The sequence below is a fragment of the Scomber japonicus genome, chromosome 1 (genome assembly GCF_027409825.1).
Source record: "Scomber japonicus isolate fScoJap1 chromosome 1, fScoJap1.pri, whole genome shotgun sequence".
NCBI lineage: Eukaryota > Metazoa > Chordata > Actinopteri > Scombriformes > Scombridae > Scomber > Scomber japonicus.
This window is the reverse complement of record NC_070578.1, coordinates 21,090,570-21,109,500: the sequence shown is the minus strand read 5'-3', so window position 1 is coordinate 21,109,500 and position 18,931 is coordinate 21,090,570. Positions and strand designations below refer to the sequence as shown.

The 18,931-nt window shown below is 39.4% G+C and overlaps 1 protein-coding gene across 1 annotated transcript; it reads right to left on the bottom strand.

The window, feature by feature from the left end:
- Window positions 1–1,526: 1,526 nt before the first annotated feature.
- polr2m (RNA polymerase II subunit M) lies at window positions 1,527–18,680 on the bottom strand. The gene is made up of 19 exons (XM_053319072.1): window positions 18,177–18,680; window positions 17,355–17,429; window positions 14,280–14,372; window positions 13,180–13,344; window positions 12,939–13,031; window positions 12,710–12,823; window positions 12,458–12,610; window positions 11,690–11,815; window positions 11,296–11,424; window positions 10,838–10,932; window positions 10,373–10,478; window positions 9,283–9,366; window positions 8,945–9,054; window positions 8,249–8,842; window positions 5,351–5,429; window positions 4,960–5,078; window positions 3,611–4,165; window positions 3,212–3,434; window positions 1,527–2,241 (listed from the first exon to the last, which is right to left on the bottom strand). Exons 1-19 carry the CDS (start codon window positions 18,246–18,248, stop codon window positions 2,098–2,100), a joined length of 3,129 nt encoding a protein of 1,042 aa, XP_053175047.1. The 5' UTR covers window positions 18,249–18,680; the 3' UTR covers window positions 1,527–2,097.
- Window positions 18,681–18,931: the final 251 nt, after the last annotated feature.

Genomic DNA, 18,931 nt, shown 5'->3' with positions numbered 1-18,931 from the left:
CAGATTGATTTTACACATAAATTAACTAAGTAATGTGAAACTATAACAATAAAGTAGTTTGAATATACTCAAGCCTAGATAATAGGCAAGTATCAAAATGTCAACACAATACTAATTAATATTAAATGTATACAAAGCAAATTTCAAACAGTTTGCCCAGCTACTAGACACACATTTTTAACTATATGAGGTTTTTATGTTTTTTGAGAAATGTTACTCCATATCTGTGGAAAATAGTGTACATTTTACTCCTCAGCCTTTAAGAAGTAGATGTTGAGGTGTGTTATAGGCTCAAAAATGTATGACACATTTTTATACACAACTTTTCTTTTAATGTATAGATGGGCTCATTATTGTAGACACCTAGATATTGTAAAGAATAAATACAGAGTTTGTGCAGTTTTTATACCTGTATATTTACAACACTGTACTGTACGATTTATATTTTTGGTCAGGTTAAAAGTTAAAGCTACCCTTACCTTTGTTACATTTTTACACATTTTTTTGTTTAGGTTGAAATGCTATTAATAAGGTAATAGCACTCTAAAATGTTAGAGAGATCCACCAGGCATAGAAACTCATCATTATTCCATTCTCATAATATACTGTGAAAACTCTGACCAATCATATCATTCGGTCCGAATGATATGATTGGCTGAGCGACCTGCCCACATTACGTAATCGCGCGCGCACACCCACCCAAGAGTCTGCTGTGGGTCCACAGCATTATAATACATCCATGATCCACGGAGATAGCCGTAAACAGACAGTAGCGACAGACAATGACCAACAAAAGTGGGCCACGGCTTCCACCTCCAGCTGCTCCCACGAGGAAAAAGAAAAGTATATCAGTAGTGCGCGTTCACGGAGGGGGACAGGGGACGGGGGAGAGGGCACAGGGTTAGGGAGGAGGGGTTGTTGCTGTTGAAGTTTTTTCAAAGTGCTGTGTGAAATGCAAGAAAGGTAAGAGTCACTTTAAGTTATACTTCCAATGACTCAGTCCTTTTGCAGAACAAACGCCTTTCTATAAAACATCTGGATATAACAGTACAAACATATAATCTTTAGTGAGTGACCTGAGCTGTCTTAGGAAAGTCTTCCATGTCATCCATGTGATCAGTCCAGTTCAGTTTATAGTATTTATATTAAACCACCAATTACTGTTCATTTGGATTTATAGAGACGGGTGTACCTGAAATCTCAAAGATACTGCTATTACATATCTGAGTAGAACGCAGTGTGAACAATATGAGCACAAAATATTCAATTGGTTCCTTTCTAATAATGTATTATTTGCTGGCATTTTCAGTGATTCACTGATTATTTGGTACTACATAAACTAGATCATCAAATAAATTGAAAACTGACAAGACAAGAAATCTTTTTTCCTGACAACTTGATCAGTGATGAGTTTCATACCGGTCCCGAGAAATTAAAGTTAAATCTCTTACAGAACAGTTGATGAAGTACTTCAGTGTCCATGATTCAAAACTGGATTTCCACCAAACTTAAGACAAACACAATCATTTGAGAAATCAGATGCATTTATTCAGTTCTGTTGTACATCATGTAATATTTAGATGTCTGCTGGTTCATGTCTATTCTTTAGACAAAGCTGTGAACAGTCGCCATTGTGCCAAAACAGTCTAACCCACCGGCTGATGAGTTTTAAGTGCATTTTATTATTAACACACTGAAATAAGAATTTCAACATACAATACTCTCAGGCCAAGAAAGCTGCAATATCATCAGTTTCAGTATAGGATAAGGAGCATTTCCTTCATGATGCTAATTTAAAATTTAGCATCCAAGAGTGTTAACTCAACTGCAGGTAGCAAACATGCAAGAAACAACTGAACCTGAAACAAACTGACTGACAATTAAGAAAGCTAGTTTTTCAACCTGCCATTCAATTCCCTGAGCTGAGTCTGGGATTCCAACTACGCCTTCACACCAGGCAAAGACCCTTTTCCACTCTTAAGAAATCCTGTCCTTGGAGTGAAAATCCTGTTTGATGGGCCCTGATCATGAGGTCCAAAGCCTGCTTAACCAAGAGGCCAAGGTCACACTGGTTTCCCCAGCTCTGGCCTTCCAGGATCAGTCTTCCTCTGAGGAGAGCTGGGCTCCTTCATCGTGAACCTCTCTGTAGGCAGCCATGGGGCCACCGTCAGGAGTGTAGCTTCCCACAGAGATCTTCAATCCCTCAGACAGATTCTGGGCTGCCAGCTTGGCCTGCAACTCCTGAAATTAAACACAACAAAGAGGAAAAAGTTGACATGAATAGGCTTGTAAACAGAAAACAAGTGCATTATCATAAAGAAGCACAGCCACAGTCTTTAAACCACCAACAAAAGTAGGACTGGTCATAAGCTTTACAGACTTCTGCAAGTTGACAGCAGCACATTGACATTTGGCTCTACATTCCTTACTTTGGATGTGAAGTGATACAACTGACACAACCTAAATGCTGCCCTCTAGAGTTGTTAGAGAGATCTGATACAGACGATTCACACTAGTTGGATTCATTATTAATTAATTCCCTCATCATTAAATAAGATGTTCCCATGTAAAGATAAGTCAGTGTTGTATTGTATGCTAAAACATGCATAAAGTTATGTTTTGAAATTAAGCATCCAGATACAACACTAAACTCACTATAACAGAATAAACTAGTTTGTGAATATTATGTTACAATAGTAACTGAGAGCTGCCTTTTTGATCTTTAACACTACACCTTTTATCTTTAATTTAACTAAGTATCTTCTACAAAGTGTTCAAAATAACCTTGTCAGTAGCTGCTGGGATGAATAAAAAAGACCTGGCGACTAAAAGTAATATTTATTACTGGTCACAATAATAAATGTTAGATTTTTTTCACAGAACTAAATAATCCTCTGCATACTTCAAGCTATTTTGTTTAATGTATAAAGTTAAATGTGCAACAATTGATTTTGTTGGCCATTTCGGGGGCCAGTACAGCAAGCTGTTTAGAGAACACTGACATATTATCAATTCATAAAATTGATGAGATTATATTCGCATTCGTTTGGAGCTGGGGTTGTGTGCACCTGAAGAATGCACCTGTAATGACTTTCCTTCTAACTCTGTAATGTCTATAATGTGTAATGTAGTGTAATATATACACTGCATGTATTAGACAAGAGTCTGGAGAGTTCAGCCTGTACACAGCTCCATCCATCTACACACTAACCTGCTGTTTCTTTGTCTGCTCTTTTAGGAGGATGGCCGACTCTTGCAGAGACAGAAGCTGAGCTGGGCTATGGTGGAGAGGAGGGAGTCTTGCAGCAGTGATGTCATCCAGATGTTTTTTGTCCCGCTCCAACCTGGCCTGTGCGGAAAGCGGTGATGAGCCCGCAGAAGACTGGCTGGGTGACGAGGATCCTGAAGGAGAGTTGTCACTTCTGTGGGGCAGCCTGGAAACAACAACAGAGTTGCCACAGAGTAACATGTTGAGAAGACTTCCAATCATATAAAAATTATCAGAAATTCAGGAATGCAGCATAACCACAATGACAGACAATGTTATTGGAAGACATCTACTAAATTTGTTTGGTTTAAGATTATTGTAAATAGTCAATACACTACTCACACATTTAGTTTGAATTTTTGCTTCCCAGAGGCTGAAATCTTCTCTGATTTTTCCAGGACGGTGACATAGTGAGGTTTTTTTGACACCTGCTTTCTGAGAGTGTCACTGTCTCTTGCTGTACTCTTTAACGGGTCTGTGGTCTCACCAGTCCTAGCAGTTTCAGACAGTGTGACCCTTTCTAAGGCCTCCACAAGGTCACCCTGTATTGTCCCATCCGAGTTCAGAGAGGCCCCAGCAGCAACCGTCTCCATGGTTTCAACAGCAGCTGCTCTGGAGACAAACTGCTCTTGTTGCTGGTCCAAAGTGTGGTTTTTCTGCACTTGAGTTGAGACAGGTGATGTCTCCTTCTCCTGTACCGTGCTGCCTGGAGTATTCTGGACAGCACGTTGTTGCATAGTGAAAGCCTGCTGGTACTTGGACTGTAGCTCTGTCCTGGCATCAGACACCAAATGTTGTTTCTTCTCTTCTTCATCGTGATGTTCAATGGCAAGGCGCACCCTCTCTGCAAATTCTCGTATCTTTTTCCCTTTGTCAGGAAGAGTCTGTAATAATCTTCTGTGTACAACACAAAGCCATTATTTTACATTCATACTCATTCTAACCACAGTCTGTATTTGATATATAAACCACTTTTGAAACTGGAATGGATGCCGACATTTATATTATATATTTAAATAAAGCATTTTTACAGATTCAAATAAATTGTATAGGACAATTCGCAAAACTCCGGATGATCAAAAATGTGTTGTAATAATTTTGCAGCATCGCATGTCTGGCATTAAGTCATGAAAATAATGAAGTTGTCGCTTCCTTTCTCTGAAGGGTTCAAAAGCATTGAAGAAATTGAAACGTTATTGTTAGACCATGGCCAGGGTCATCATACATCACATTATGTTTATTGTTATCATTACTATTATTATTACTAGTATTACTGTATCATTAATATTATTATCATCATCATTGTTGTTATTATTATCTCGATGAAGCCCAGAAGCAGAAACCTATTTGAGTCACAATAATGTTTTATTTGTTTTAGGGTTGTTGGGTTGTTTTTTTTTACATTACTTGTTGCTGGAGTCTTGAACCTTTATTATATTAATATATTAGATCAACCGTGCTCACTAAAACGTCTGTAAAACTTACTACACTGTTGAGGAGGAACAACAGAAATACTGATAACGTGGGAAATGCTCCATTAGAAGTACTCAAACTATTTTGTGTGCGTCATGTATATTTTGTCAAACTATATTATCAAACTGTATAAGAGCTACTTTAAGTGGGGTTTTATGTTTTCATGCTTTAACTTCATCGTGTGCTCATCATAATGTGAGGACCAAACTGATATTTACTTGTTGGAGAGGATCTTGTCCTGTCGGAGCAGCAGTTCTTGGAGCTCTTCTCGGCTCTGGTGTCTCAGGTCTCCCACCTGTCCCTGGCGCTCTGTCCACGACGAAGACATCACTGTTAGCTACTACAGCAGCTAGCTTCAGCCATCAACAAACACTAAGAAGTAACTTAACGACTCAGTTTAACATTCATCATAAAACCTCCCACTTATACATTAAATTAAAATGGGCTTTTTGTTGTGAGAAAGCGCCATAAACCTCTTTTAGTAGCAGTTTCTCTTCTTCGGCATCTTAACTATTACAGAACAACATTTCAAAAATGTGTTTCTTCTTCTTCTTCTTCTTCTTTTTCCTATTTCTTGTTCTTATTCTTCTTCGTGAGGCGAAATCAAACACGGGCAGTGCAGCTGTAGCGCCCCAAAGTGCTCAGGACAATATAGTGCAGCTCTTCAGTGAAGATGTGTTGCTGCCCTCTGGAGGTCAAATGTGGCAATCAACACCAAGGAGGACGAGAAGGACTGCTAGAGAGCACTGTGACGGGTTTCTCCCTTCTGTGTGATATGTCTCAACAGACTTCACCAACTCTGATTTTCCACAGCTGCATTTCCCATCCAGATGTTTCCCAGCCAGTGCCAGCCCATTTCTTACACAGTTCATCGAACAATGACCCAGTCAGTCAAACAAGAGGTTACAGCTGTGTCCTCTCTGTCCCTGATCAGGGTTCAAAGTCTGTTCAGAAGTTCAACTGTGGCCATACTGTTGGAAGAAAACCTTTGTTTACTTTTGTCTAATTGTTTTTCCACAAAGTTATGATTTTTTTTTATTGTGCTGCAACTTCCTCTTTTTCAAAGCATGTATTATGGGTCTGTATCCTGTTTACTAATTCATATCATACCAGATATAAGTATTAATAGCTTTTTTACATTCAGCAATTCAGCTCATTTGCTTTCTTTTTAATATCATATCATTGACACATTTCTAACCCTGTCCACAGTTTTAGTCTTTTGTCCCAAGTACATCTTGAAGTTGAAAAGTTTTTTGTGAATGTAAAACCATTTCTTACCCTACAGCTTATAAACATTTTTATTTACTTTTGACTTTACTGACTCAATTCATTCAATAATTTATTTAGGGTTTTACCTGGTAACTAAAACGTTTCCTTAAGAAATGTGTATGCATAATTTAAATGTCTACAAATACACACTGCACTATCTGCATACTCAGAGTTCCCCAAACAGACAAAAAGTACTGTGTAAAACTTTTAGGCACTTTAGATGTCTAGATCGTTATCCATTATACAACACTATCAGGGAGGCATCTGATCACTCCCAAGTTTGTTCTGTGACATGACAATAACCCCAAACATACAGCCAGGGTCATAAAGAACTGTCCTCAGCAACAAGAATAGCAAGGAGTCCTCCAACAGATGGTTTGGCCCCCACAGAGCCAGACTTCTAACAGTCTACCTGAAAAACTGTGTTTACCAAGGAGAACTGCTGCTGTTTTAAAGGCAAAATGTGGTCACACTAAATATTAATTTGATTTAGATTTCTTCTGTTTACTGAACTTTGTATGATGTTAACTGCTAAATAAAAACTATTCATGGAGTTATTTTTAAAGCATCCTCACTTTAGTTTAGGGCCTAAAGTGTCTTCACAGTGCTGTATTCACTAACTTGGCCTTTTACAAAGTTAAATTCACCTTGAGGTCAGTGTTCATGCATGTGATTGTGTGTGATATTTTTATAAAAGTGTCAAATGTAATCATTAGAAAGAGAATTCAGACAGGTAAGTGTGGGTGTCCATTGATACAATCAAGATATCTGTTTACTTATAAAACAATATAGTCTTTATTATTCAAACATATGCTGGCCTCTCATCATTAGTCTCAGTATGATATGTATCATTAAGGAAAAGGTACACCATAAAGCTTTTTCTTCTTTACACAGTTCTGGCAGTGCAGACAAGATCTGGATAACACTTGTGCCTTTGGCTCAGGAATGGCAGTAATCTTAGTAAAGTCATCATACTAAAGGAGATTTAACAGTTTTATCATTAGCACAGAAATGTACTTTAAAACATACCCTGTTGACAATTTTGAGATATTCATTAATCATCCCTACCACCAGTATCTGACCGTAGGCTATTCACAAAGGCACACTGCATGTTAATAAATATTTTATACAATAACATTCATTTAATTTGTACAGAACTGATAGAAAATTATAGGAAAATACACACATAAACCATGTCGACCTTCATGCACATTTTAATGCTCATATCAGTGAGCAAAATAAGTGAGCTACATTTACCGCAGCACATTATTTACAAAATATATTTATAGAGCATCCGTTTGTTTATACTGTTATTGGATGTCCCATAACAACAGTAGAGTGCCGTGTGCAAACATAGGCTGAAAACCTACAAGACTTTTTACAACACCAACCAGATTCATTTTTTCACCATATGTAACAGAGAAGTGACAAATAGTCTATTAACTTAGGCCTTTAAAGAAATATCTTCTGTGTCACATATGGTGATTTTTAAAATAATAATAAACAATGGAAATAAAACTGTTTCAGAGGAATTGGATTTGCTTTCTTGCCAAGAGTTAGTTGAGAAGATGAAAACCACCAACAATGGATTAGCCTAGCATAGCAAAAAACTGGAAACAGGTGGAAAGAGCTAGCCTGGCCCTGTCCAAAGGTACAAACAATGTCTATCAACACGTCTTGTTTAAATATAAACCTACCAGCACATCTAAAGCTTGCTAATTAGCATGTTATATCTTGTTTGTTTAATTTGTACAAAAGACAAACTGTAAAACAACTTTGCAAACCTCCCCAGTAACACTATGTTACTCTGGCTACAAGCAGCCAGAGCAAGGCTTGTATAGTGGTATGTATCTATCTTATTATTTAAAGGACCAGTGTGGAGGATTTTAGTGGCATCTAGCAGTGAGGTTACAGATTGCAACCAACTTAATACGCCTTCTTCTGCCCTTCCAAGCATGTAGGAGAACCACGAAACTTGCAAAAAACATGAATGACCCTCTCTAGAGCCAGTGTTTGGTTTGTTCTGGGCTACTGTAGAAACATGGTGGTGCAACATGGTGGGCTCTATTGAAGAGGACCTGCTCCCTATGTAGACAACAATTCTTATTTTCAATTGAAATATATTCATGAGTATTATATTCCAACTTCTGCCAAGTCTGTTTCACTAGATGCTACTAAACACTGCACCTTTAACTATCTTGGCAAGAAAACAAACAAACAGATTTCCTGTCGCATCACTCTATATTTATCTTTGCTGTTACTTCCATCAGTTTCATGAACGGTGTATAAACTTGAGATGGTCTTGATCTTGCTCGAGAATTGGACGGTGGCGAAGTGGATTCTTCTGGACTTGAGCTTATGTCCAAGTTTGTTTCAGCGTTAGCCTCGTCTCTGCTGCTCACAGGAGGTTCAGATTCAGATGGACGGATGTAGGGGAAGGATCCACTGGGTACTGACGGGTGGGACTGCAGGAAGCGGCTGTACTCAACAGGAGTGTATCGAAGTAAACTGGATTCCAGCCTGCTGGGCGGAGGGTTGTTAGATATGAAAGTCCTTGATGGTGTCAGCGTTGTTCGATAGAAAGATGGATGTTGAATGGGAGATGTGGGGGGTGAAAGTTGCATGGGAGATGGAGGTTGTGTAGAGAAGGAAGATTGTAATGGGCATGGAGGTTGTATGGGTGATGAAGGTTGCATGGGTGATGAAGGTTGTACAGGGCACAAAGGTTGTACAGGAGACGGATGTTGAACAGGTGGTGGATGTTGTATGAGACGGAGATGAGATGATTCACACTGAACAGGAGTTTCAACATCATGCCTTTTTGCTTCACCTCTGTGGATGCATAGTCAGACATCAGAGTGAGAAGCTACCTCCAAATGAAGCACCAAACACACCTTATTCTACTCAGCATGTTTCTTCAACTTTGCCTCTTACCTGTGGAGCAGATCGCAGCCCACTCCTATCTCCCTGGTTTCCAAAACCTCTCGTGGCCTATTAGTCTGTGTAGACATAAAATACTTCAGCTTGTCTTCTAATTCATTATTCTAGGAAAAGGAAAAGAGGAAACAACACTGTCAGGTCAGATACATGCAAAGGACTTCACGTGTGAAAGTGACTTGACAGGAGTAATGAAAAACACACATTGCTGAAAGTTCAGGACATACACAGCACACAGCAGCCCAGGAAACCATCTGATATCATGCAGAACTTAACCACACCACACCGTAACCAAAACATGCAACAAACACACAGTTGTTGTACTGTTGTCTCACCTCACACTCCACTATTGCAATTCTGTCCAGAAGCTCTGAGATGAACATATCTTTCTGAGCAACTTGAGCTCGAAGTGTTTCAACCTTCACAATTTCAAAAAGACAACACTTATTAGCAAACAGATATTTATAACAGTATTTTCAGTCTGATCGTTTCTCTCCACAGTTTATTTGATTCAACATTATGATCTTGTATAGATTGTTGGCATTGATGCTTTATTTTACACATCTGTAATTTCCCAGTAATTCAATTGAAAGTTTCCTGGAAATAACTATGTAAGTAATTTAGTGCTAATTGAATGGAAGGAAAAGCTCAGTATAAACCCAATTTACAATTCATTTATTGTTTATGTATTTTTATAGACTTGTATGCTTTCCTCTGGTGAACTTGCAGTGGTGGCTTTCTGTGATGGGCTTCAGATGAGCATTTCTGACTGGCTGAGTGAATGATTGTGATTGAGTGTGTGCAGTTTGTTCCAGCCTAAAAGCAAGTAGTTTACAGGCCAGCTTCCCTTAGCTCTTCCAGGTTCTCCTCTCTCCACTTCCTCCACCTTATATAGACAGGTGTGTGCCTTTCCAAATCATGTCCAATCAATTGAATTTACTAATGGTGGACTCCAATCAAGTTGCAGAAACATCTCAAGGATGATCAGTGGAAGTAGGATACACCTGAGCTCAATTTTAGAAAATGGTGTGAATACTTATGTACATACGATATTTCAGTTTTTTTTTTATTTCTAATACATTTTCAAACATTTCTTAAAAAACCTTTTTCGCTTCATCATTATGGGGTATTGTGTGAAGATTGATGAGAAAAAAAGGAATTTAATCCATTTTGGAATAAGGCTGTAACATGACAAAATGTGGGGCAAGTGAAGGGGTGTGAATACTTTCTGGATCTTAACCACTAATTTCCACCAGGATGCCACACCCTTTATGTACTCAGGTCAGGTTTTAAGTATCTTTTGTGCACTTAATTAATCAAGCTACTTAAGCTGACATATGTATATATCTCATCCACACCCATTATCAAAACAAATATGAACACAAAACCAAAATACTCCCACAGAGATAACTACAGTCACCTCACCTCCTCGATCATTCCTTTGACTTTCCTCTGCTGGCAGAACACCATGTCGTTCAAATGTTTGATTCTCTCGCGGAGATCCACAGCTTCACTTTGCAGCACTTTGGACCTAAAGATGACCAGTGACCATTTATTCTCACAAATAAACTCAGCGCTCTGGTGTCTGTACTACGCCTCTGCCAAAACAAAACTTTTTCGGAGCCATAAGAATATATTCTTAACTTTGAAAATTAGTTGTAGACAAAACAACCTTTAGTCAAGGTGCACTTATAATCTTCTTCTGTAGTTTATTACTCGTTCAGCTCACAAAAAAAACTTGAACTTAAGATCCAACTGAGAAAACTCCATCCACTCATTAGGACTGTGTGAAATGGTTAAAATCCCAGGTAAAAGCTATTGGACCTTTAGTTGGGATTGTTTTGTCAAACTTGACAATTTATTTTTATTTTGTATTAATTTATTTTGTACCTTTGGGCTACAGTTGAATCAGTTCTGTCTTCCAACTCCATCAAGCGTAGATGCTGTTCACATTCTTGCAGTTTCCTTTGAAGTTGAGTCTTTTCCTATGAAATGATTGCAAGCTGGTTATTATGTGCAAGAGGTAAAGGCAACTATAGGCTGGGCTCACATTTTTCAGTTTGTCTTACACACACATGTCCATAAGTTCAAAAAAATAGTTTTTGGTATCTGCAATAATTCCTCCTCTCCATGTAAGCCCCAAATAGATCCCTTCCTAATATGGTATCAATGTTAGTGATGGAGGTCAAAATCCAGAGTCCTCATTCTGTGCAAAAACGCACTCCAATGCTAATGTAAGATAGCTCTTACAAATCAAGTGGGTATCTATAAAAAATGTTTCAATGTACGTAAGGGAATATGAATTATAATTTCAAAAATTAGGACCTCTCATTTAAATCTTCCCTTACTTTTCCCATACAGTCTAGTAGACGCTCAAGTTCACTGATCCTCTGATCCCTCTCGGATATCTTGGTCTCTGCACTCCTCATATTCCTCTCTGCTTCCTCCAGCCGCCTGATGTACTCATCAAGTTGAGCCTGTGTAAGCAAAAATACATTTTGGTTCAGATATAGAAGCTGCTCATTAAATGACCTCATTGTTGTAATTTTCATTAGACAAAACTGCTTTATAATACTTGTAAAATGTCTTAAAATCAAAATCATCTGAGGTGTTTTGAGTAATTGTCACATAAGTATCTGGTTCCTGTGATATACTGTATGATGTGTGGTTTCTATTGGCATTCAAACTATATGGAATGTACCATTGTGAGACTTAATAAACAAAGAGGTAAAGAATGCGGACCTGTAGGTTTTCAATCTCCTCCCTGTGTTTCAGTTGCTCCTCCAGCAGCTTTTCTTCATACTCCCTCTGAAGTGTTGCTGAGAGTTCCTGCAGCGCCTGACTGTGGGCCTCCTGTGAAGACTCCACCTGCACAATTCACAGCGCAGCAAAAATTATAACTCTGCTGAGCTGATTATTCCATATTGACACAGAGTACAAAATGCAGATGCAGCTGATGTGTTTTTATTCTGCAGTAGGATCATCTATTATACAATCTTCTGGATGAGAACACAGTGCTTTATCTATTATTCCTCATATTGTATTTCTTAGTCAGTTCAAAAGAAAATAAGATACAATACCTGGTTATACCCAGTTCTGAATGAAGCCGGGCTATTTTAATGATATATATATATATTTTCACTGTAACCTACTGCAAACACTGTTAGAGAAGAATTACTGAGAGTGGAAAACTATCTGGTACAGTAGTTATATAATAGAAAAAATAGATGATGACACACATAAACACACATTATAAAGAATAATTGTTGTATGTAAAGCCTTATCTTTGTTCATACAATCCTGCATAACTTGTCCATCTCAGTCTCTTACTGACTCATCAGATCATTAAGCAGCAGGCCATATGAGCACCCACTTGTCACACCAGCTGGTTGAACACTATCTCAGAGAAATTGTCAGCTAAGGTACTTCCACGCTAATGTTTTTGAAATATGCAGATGCATGTGGGTTTGTATGAATGACCGTGTGAGTGTGCTTACACTGCTTGTTTACCTGGAGTCTCAAAGTCTGGTTTTCAGCCTGGGCAGCAGCCAGCTCCCTCTCCTTATCTCTGAGTTTCTCTTGTGTTTTCTCACAGGTACTGCGCAAACTCTTCACCTCCTCCCTCATGTCCACTCTGTTCTGACAGTTCTCTAGAACGGATTTCTGCAAAGCAAACTTGTTTCAGCAATCTAACTCTTTCTGTAATTGCATGCAGCTAACGTGAAGAAGGTCTTCACAGTTTCAGTTTCTTTGATTTGTTACCTGAAGGCCAATGTTAGCAGATATAAGGGAGCTGTTCATCTGATCAAAGCTCTCCATGGCTGCTGTTCGGACCTTCACCTCTGACTCCAGGCTCCTCCGATGTGAATTGGCAGCCTGCAGAAACACACATGATACACTGCATTTTTAGATTTAGTCACAGCTTCATAGTGTGGAGTTTGATTAAGCAGCTCTGAGAGGCCACATGTTGTTACATACTGTAATTCTTTACCCTGATTTCCTGTGAAAGCTTCTGCATTGATTGCTGCATTCCTCCAAATTGCCCATACATACGCTCTCTCACCTTCTCCAGAGAATCTCTCACCTGTACGCAGATACAGAGACCATACAGAGATTATATACACAGCGACCCATCCTGCACAAGCCTGCACAGATGAAATGGTCGAAACATCTGGTCACTGTAAACTGATGGCTGCTTGTTTATCTCATATTTTATTGTTGTCTCCACTCACCTCCCTGATGTACTTCATCTCATCATGAAGGTGATTGACCGTCCACTCTCGCGCCATCACTTCCTGCTGTCTGTCCGAGCCTGTCCTCCGCACTACTCCGTACACTTTGGGCCCATGATGCTGCAGCAAGGTCTCTGGCACCCCATTGGTCATGTCTCTGAGGTGCTGAGGGAGACAGGATCATACCGGTCAGGTTTCTGTAGCCACCCTCCAACTGAGGCTGACTTAGTCATTGTGTTTGCGTTTTTCTGTGCCTCCTTGTGTGCACGTTCACACTTGCAGTTGTACTTTACAATGTGTTTTTGTGTGTGAATGCACATCCTTGCACATGTGCACTTGATCAGGTATTTCCAGCGTTACTGCTGCTGAGCACTGGAAACAGAAGGTTGGGAACTGATGGCTAAAAAAATGCAAGGTCCACTGGAGGTGTCATGTTTCTGCAACCCGGTACGTGAGCTGCTGTTCCTGCCTATTGTGCCTCCAACAGCCGGGCAACCAATGAAAAGAGATGCACACCAGCACAAGAGCAGTGCAGCACTTCAAAAAGTTTAGACAACAAAATAACAAATGGTTGTAATATTCACAGGCAACTTAGCTTCAATTTCTATGAATATTTCAGATCTATAGCAAGAGTCAAATGTTTTGTTTGGACATTATTAAGAGCAAGTATTCAATTAATCAATCGATTTTATCCATATCAATTTTACTATCATGGAAAACAATATTTCTTATCAGACTAACTAATAGATTGACTGATCATTTCAGCTCTTCTGGATATTTACAATCCCCAATTGTCCTGAAAATCTTGTTGTCATTGTTCCATATTTTCACATCACACAGAGAATAATAAAACATTTTACCAAACCAGTTAGGATGAATCTACAGCATTTCTCTTCTTCAGATACACTTGAGACATTGAATTTGTTGCAGTCATCAACAAGCATCTGCTCATGTTGAATATCCATGAATACATTATTGATGACAGCCTGAGAGTGTGCAGGAAGGTGTTTTACAGACGGATGCCAGCGACACACATGCGAAAGCAGTACATGCGTTGTACTGTCATGCCTATTATTCATGTGGTGGATGTGGCTGTCTACCTGCTGAGGTGACTCCCTGCCAGCTGGCCTCTCTCTTTGGATCAGCCCATTTTTCTTCTTCCACATCTTTTTCGCATCTTTTTCTTTTTCATCCTGCAGAGAAAAAAAACAACTCATATTCAAGGCAGCTGTTGTGGATGATTTGCTTTATTCCATGTGTGGACACTTCAAAAAATTTTAAAATAAGTGTTATTATTTTGTGCCATCATTCCACAACACCGGTACCTTCTAATTAGCATAGTGTCTATGGGAATAATGTGCTCTGGTCTGTCATTGTTTCTGGTTACATGCAGAAAATATGTTCTTTCAATTGACCATGAATGCAACAAACAAACTACATTTTTGTTTAAGATACGCAGACAGATAGATGGACAGATAGATGTGATGTTCAAACATATTTTAAAAGCTTTTGCTCAAACTAAACATTCTTCCAGGACCTGTTACTCAGAGAAGAAGACATCAGTCTCCACTCCTACCAGAGACAAGAGAACAAAGACGCCAGTGTTGTCTCGTGGACAGAGCCGAGCCTCACATTTCTCCACCACTTAATCTACAGAGGACATTGGTGTTGAGAAATGCCGAAGGCCTGCTAATAGACGGATGTGAATTCCTACAGAAGGGAGGGAAGGACAGCCATCTATGTTTTAACAAAACTACAGACTGCTTCTCTAGATCTCATCATCACAATGCTCTTTGTGCTGTCAGCTTTGAATTTCACAATGCCTTCGTTTACCTGTTAAAACTGAAGCTATGTAATTTTGGTGGAAGGAACTATGTACAGAGCATACAGACTTCCCTTTGTTTTGTTTCCATGAGGAGCTTGACCTGCCCATAGATGTCAGTGACTCCCTGGATTATGTAAACGTGTAAAAACTACTGAACAAAGCCTCTTTGAAATGATGACATATCAGTGTAGTGTCAAGCTTTTTACTTGTCACTTGTTTATAGCTCATGAACTGATTGCTCTATCATGTAACTGTATTGTGAAGGACTCAATTGATTGGATTAACTCCTTATTTCCGACACAAACATGATAGTTGTATTTGAAGTCATGGCACAAAGACTGGGCTGAATCGAGTTCACTTTGAAGAGACTTTTGGCCATTGTGATGTTGAAATCCAATGCTGTAGGTGTAGAAATATCTATATGTAACAACTCTGTGTCTGTGTGTCATGGTGCACAGGTATTATGTCGCATCTGGGTCACAGTCACTGGTTGGATTGTGTCCATAATGTGTCAGGTTGCAGGTCACACCCTTTCTAATTTTATAGGGAATAACTATTTGAACCAGGGTTTCAACTGAAACCAAATTATCTCTGGATATCTCTGGAAGAGGATGTTTTTGTCATTTCCTTCCTCCTTGATTAACTTCACATCTTCCCTTTTTTGCTTTTTCCATCACAAAAATCACACGAAATGCAAGTGACCAAACCCATATTTGAAATCCTCTCTTGATTACGTTTGAGATCAAAGATTGATCAGTGGAAAAGTGATTGAGGCTAAAATAAAGACGTCTCAAGCCTTATCAAAACTGTGTCCTTTCTTGACGTTGTGCAGGCATTTCAAGTGAGTGTTGCTGCAACAACAATAGTTACGTGTCACAGCATTTTTATTTTTTTTTAAACCTCTTGAACCCTGACGTTCCCCTTCAGTTCAACTCCGGAAGTACCTTTGAAGTTATGTTTACCTATATTGTATAAATAAATATCACTCACATGCAAAACTATCAGCTTGTTTTAGCATTTCAATTAATTTACATAAACCTGCACTGCTGCATTGTTACTCTGAATGAGACTTTCTAATTGTTGTTGTACTTTTTTATTTTCTTCTTCTTTACTATTATTTAAAGTACTATTCTGACAGTTTGACAAACACAAGCATTTGTATCAATCATCCCAGATAGGTCAGTATTTTTTCCACAAAGCTTTTCCATTTAGTTTTAATGCACTATATGTTATGATATATTTTTATAACACTTGAGGTACATGATCAGCTATACAAACTGATCATACAGTTTACTGGTCACTCTGGTGTTAGAGCTGGAGATGTATGTCAGGGAGAAATAAATAGCTCTGTTATGTCCTCGCTAAACACACACTGAAGTACACATCATCACTGAAAACATGTGTTACTCCATGTGTGTTAACTCTTGACCAGACTGTCCTCTGACATCAGTTCCAATAGTCATGGCCACGCCCTCCCAAAGGGAAACACATTCAGAGATTACAGCAGCCTGCTATCAGCTGAGTTTTTGGAAGTTTGGTCGAACACAGCACTCCCAGCGCTAAGGTCCATACAAAAACACACCACAATGCATCTGGACCAAACACTTCCCCAGTGCCAACAAGGACTAAAGAATTGTACTCAGTTTTCACACTAGCCACAGCCTCTGCACCACAGATCCTGAACACAAACAAAGGCCGGGGCACAGGCAACTACAGCAAACACCCACACAGCCCGCAGCATGTACGCACAATCATAAATCACATGGTGACAATACACCGAAATAAACTTGGATACTGTAATGAGAGTAGTTCTGCTCTTCAGTCACTATTTGTTTAGTTAGCAGTGTTTGTCTCAGTGCTGTGTCAACTAAACTCTCGGATGTATCTAAGAAATCAAAAGTGGAGAATAATATACTCTCTGTTCAGTATGTAAAAAGTACAGTATGGAATAGATTAACAATACAGCCGGTGTTGAGCTTTGAAGTAAATGTGTAACATCTGTGAATGCATTAGCTCACACACACACACACCCTGCTGTCATGATTGTGTAACCACTCCAGCTGATAAAAGCCATAAATCTCAATGGCTCCAACATCTCTCTTACTAGGAATTTGTATAATATGATGGATTATCCCACGTTACTATTTTTGTTTGTGCTGTTGTAGAGACACACACGGCTTCAGTTGGTTTGTTGAGTCAAATTCAGTTCAACTTGAGGAAATTCAGTCCAGTTGAACTCATTCATTAAACCTTTACCTATCTAAATGGGGCTGTCAGGCAAGACTTATAGGTAGGTGGTGGTATACCATGGCTAATTGTAGAATCTGAATGAGGGAGATATTCAGCTTACTGTGTTTGCAGTTTTGGGCTCCTTGTTTCCATCATCTCCTGCATGGAGAGTTAACCTGAGGCGTCTGATACTCCTCTGAGAAATACAAACAGATAAAAGGCAAATTACTGATGTTATGCAACCAAACCCACATTTTGCATTAGAGTTCACAGGGACATGTCATTTACACTGAAGCATAGAAACTCACACACCTTAACAGTCCTACATCAGGTTTTTTTTTGCAACAGAGCAGTAAACAAAGTTTATGTAAATGCTCTGAAAGTGTGCTATGGATACGTCCGTTCTCATGTTTACAGTACAGTGGTTGTCTTGTTTGGTTGTCTTCTACGCAAATGTGTTTTCATTTTCACTGTAGTGGCTGCAGTAATTTATTCATTCATATCACACACTCAGTCTTCTAAATAATAATGGGGCCTTTTTTCATTATCAAACAATGGGAATAACTTAACTTAAAAGGCCAGTTTAGTACAAAGGCCTGTTTTATCAGAGAGCTGTTCAAATAAACATGACATCCCTGCATCCTGCACATTCAGTTCCCATTACATGATCGTGTAAGTGAAGACATCCTAAAAAAACAAGAACTTTCAGCAGAACTAGGAACAGAAAATGGTAGCTGGCATATACACACAGAGAAAATTGATCTCAGTGTACATACAGATTGAGACGAAGTGGCTGCTGCAGAGTTGAGAGCAACAAGGAAAATAGAAGAGGCAGGGGAAAACACAATGGGCTGTTTACAAAACACAGAGGAGATGTGAGAGAGAGAAGAGGAGAGACAGAGGCAGAGTCTCAGCGTCCTTACTGTTCTCTGGGACTTCTTACCTCACTTGAAGACTCTGGAGAGTCCTCTGTTGTGGTGGTGGAAACAGTTCGTCCTGAACTGTAGCGAAGCATGTCTACTCTTCTGTCCACTCCTCGGCTCTCTTCCTCTCCCTCTCTGTCTGTCCCCCTCCCACCCTTCCTCTCACTCTCCTTCCTGAGTTCTGCTCAAACTCTCAGAGCGACCATCTGCCCCCGGCCCCAGCCAGGGAAGAGGAGGGAAATTCCACTCTGTCAAGTGGTGGAGGTGGTGGGATTCCACAGGGTCCGAGGTTCCTCTCTCTGTCAGAGAATGACCAGGTGCAAACCTGTTCCACACTCAAATACAACTATGTCATTGTTTAATTACGCCTTACTGCTCCTTAACACACCTGGCTGAAAGGTTTGTCAGTCACTCAGCAACCAACAAGCCTCTCTCTCTGGCTCTCTCTGTCTCTCTGCATTCCCATCAGACCTGTCTGGCCACATTTTACCTGCCTCGCTGGTCTCTTCCTTGTGCCCTGCGAGCAAGACATTCACAGGGCGGATCCTAACAGGGACAGGTGGAGCACCTCTTATCAACAGGAGTGGCAAATAGGAGGGGCTGGTAGCCTAAAGCTCACTTTACAGTAAATATCTTCCAGTTTTGGCTATATATGAAAAGTCTTAATAACAATCTAATAACAACAGAATATTTATTTTACTACAAATATTGACACATTTTACTGCATTCATAAGAAAGATTGACTTTTAAATATGCTTTCTGTTTTATCAAGAGC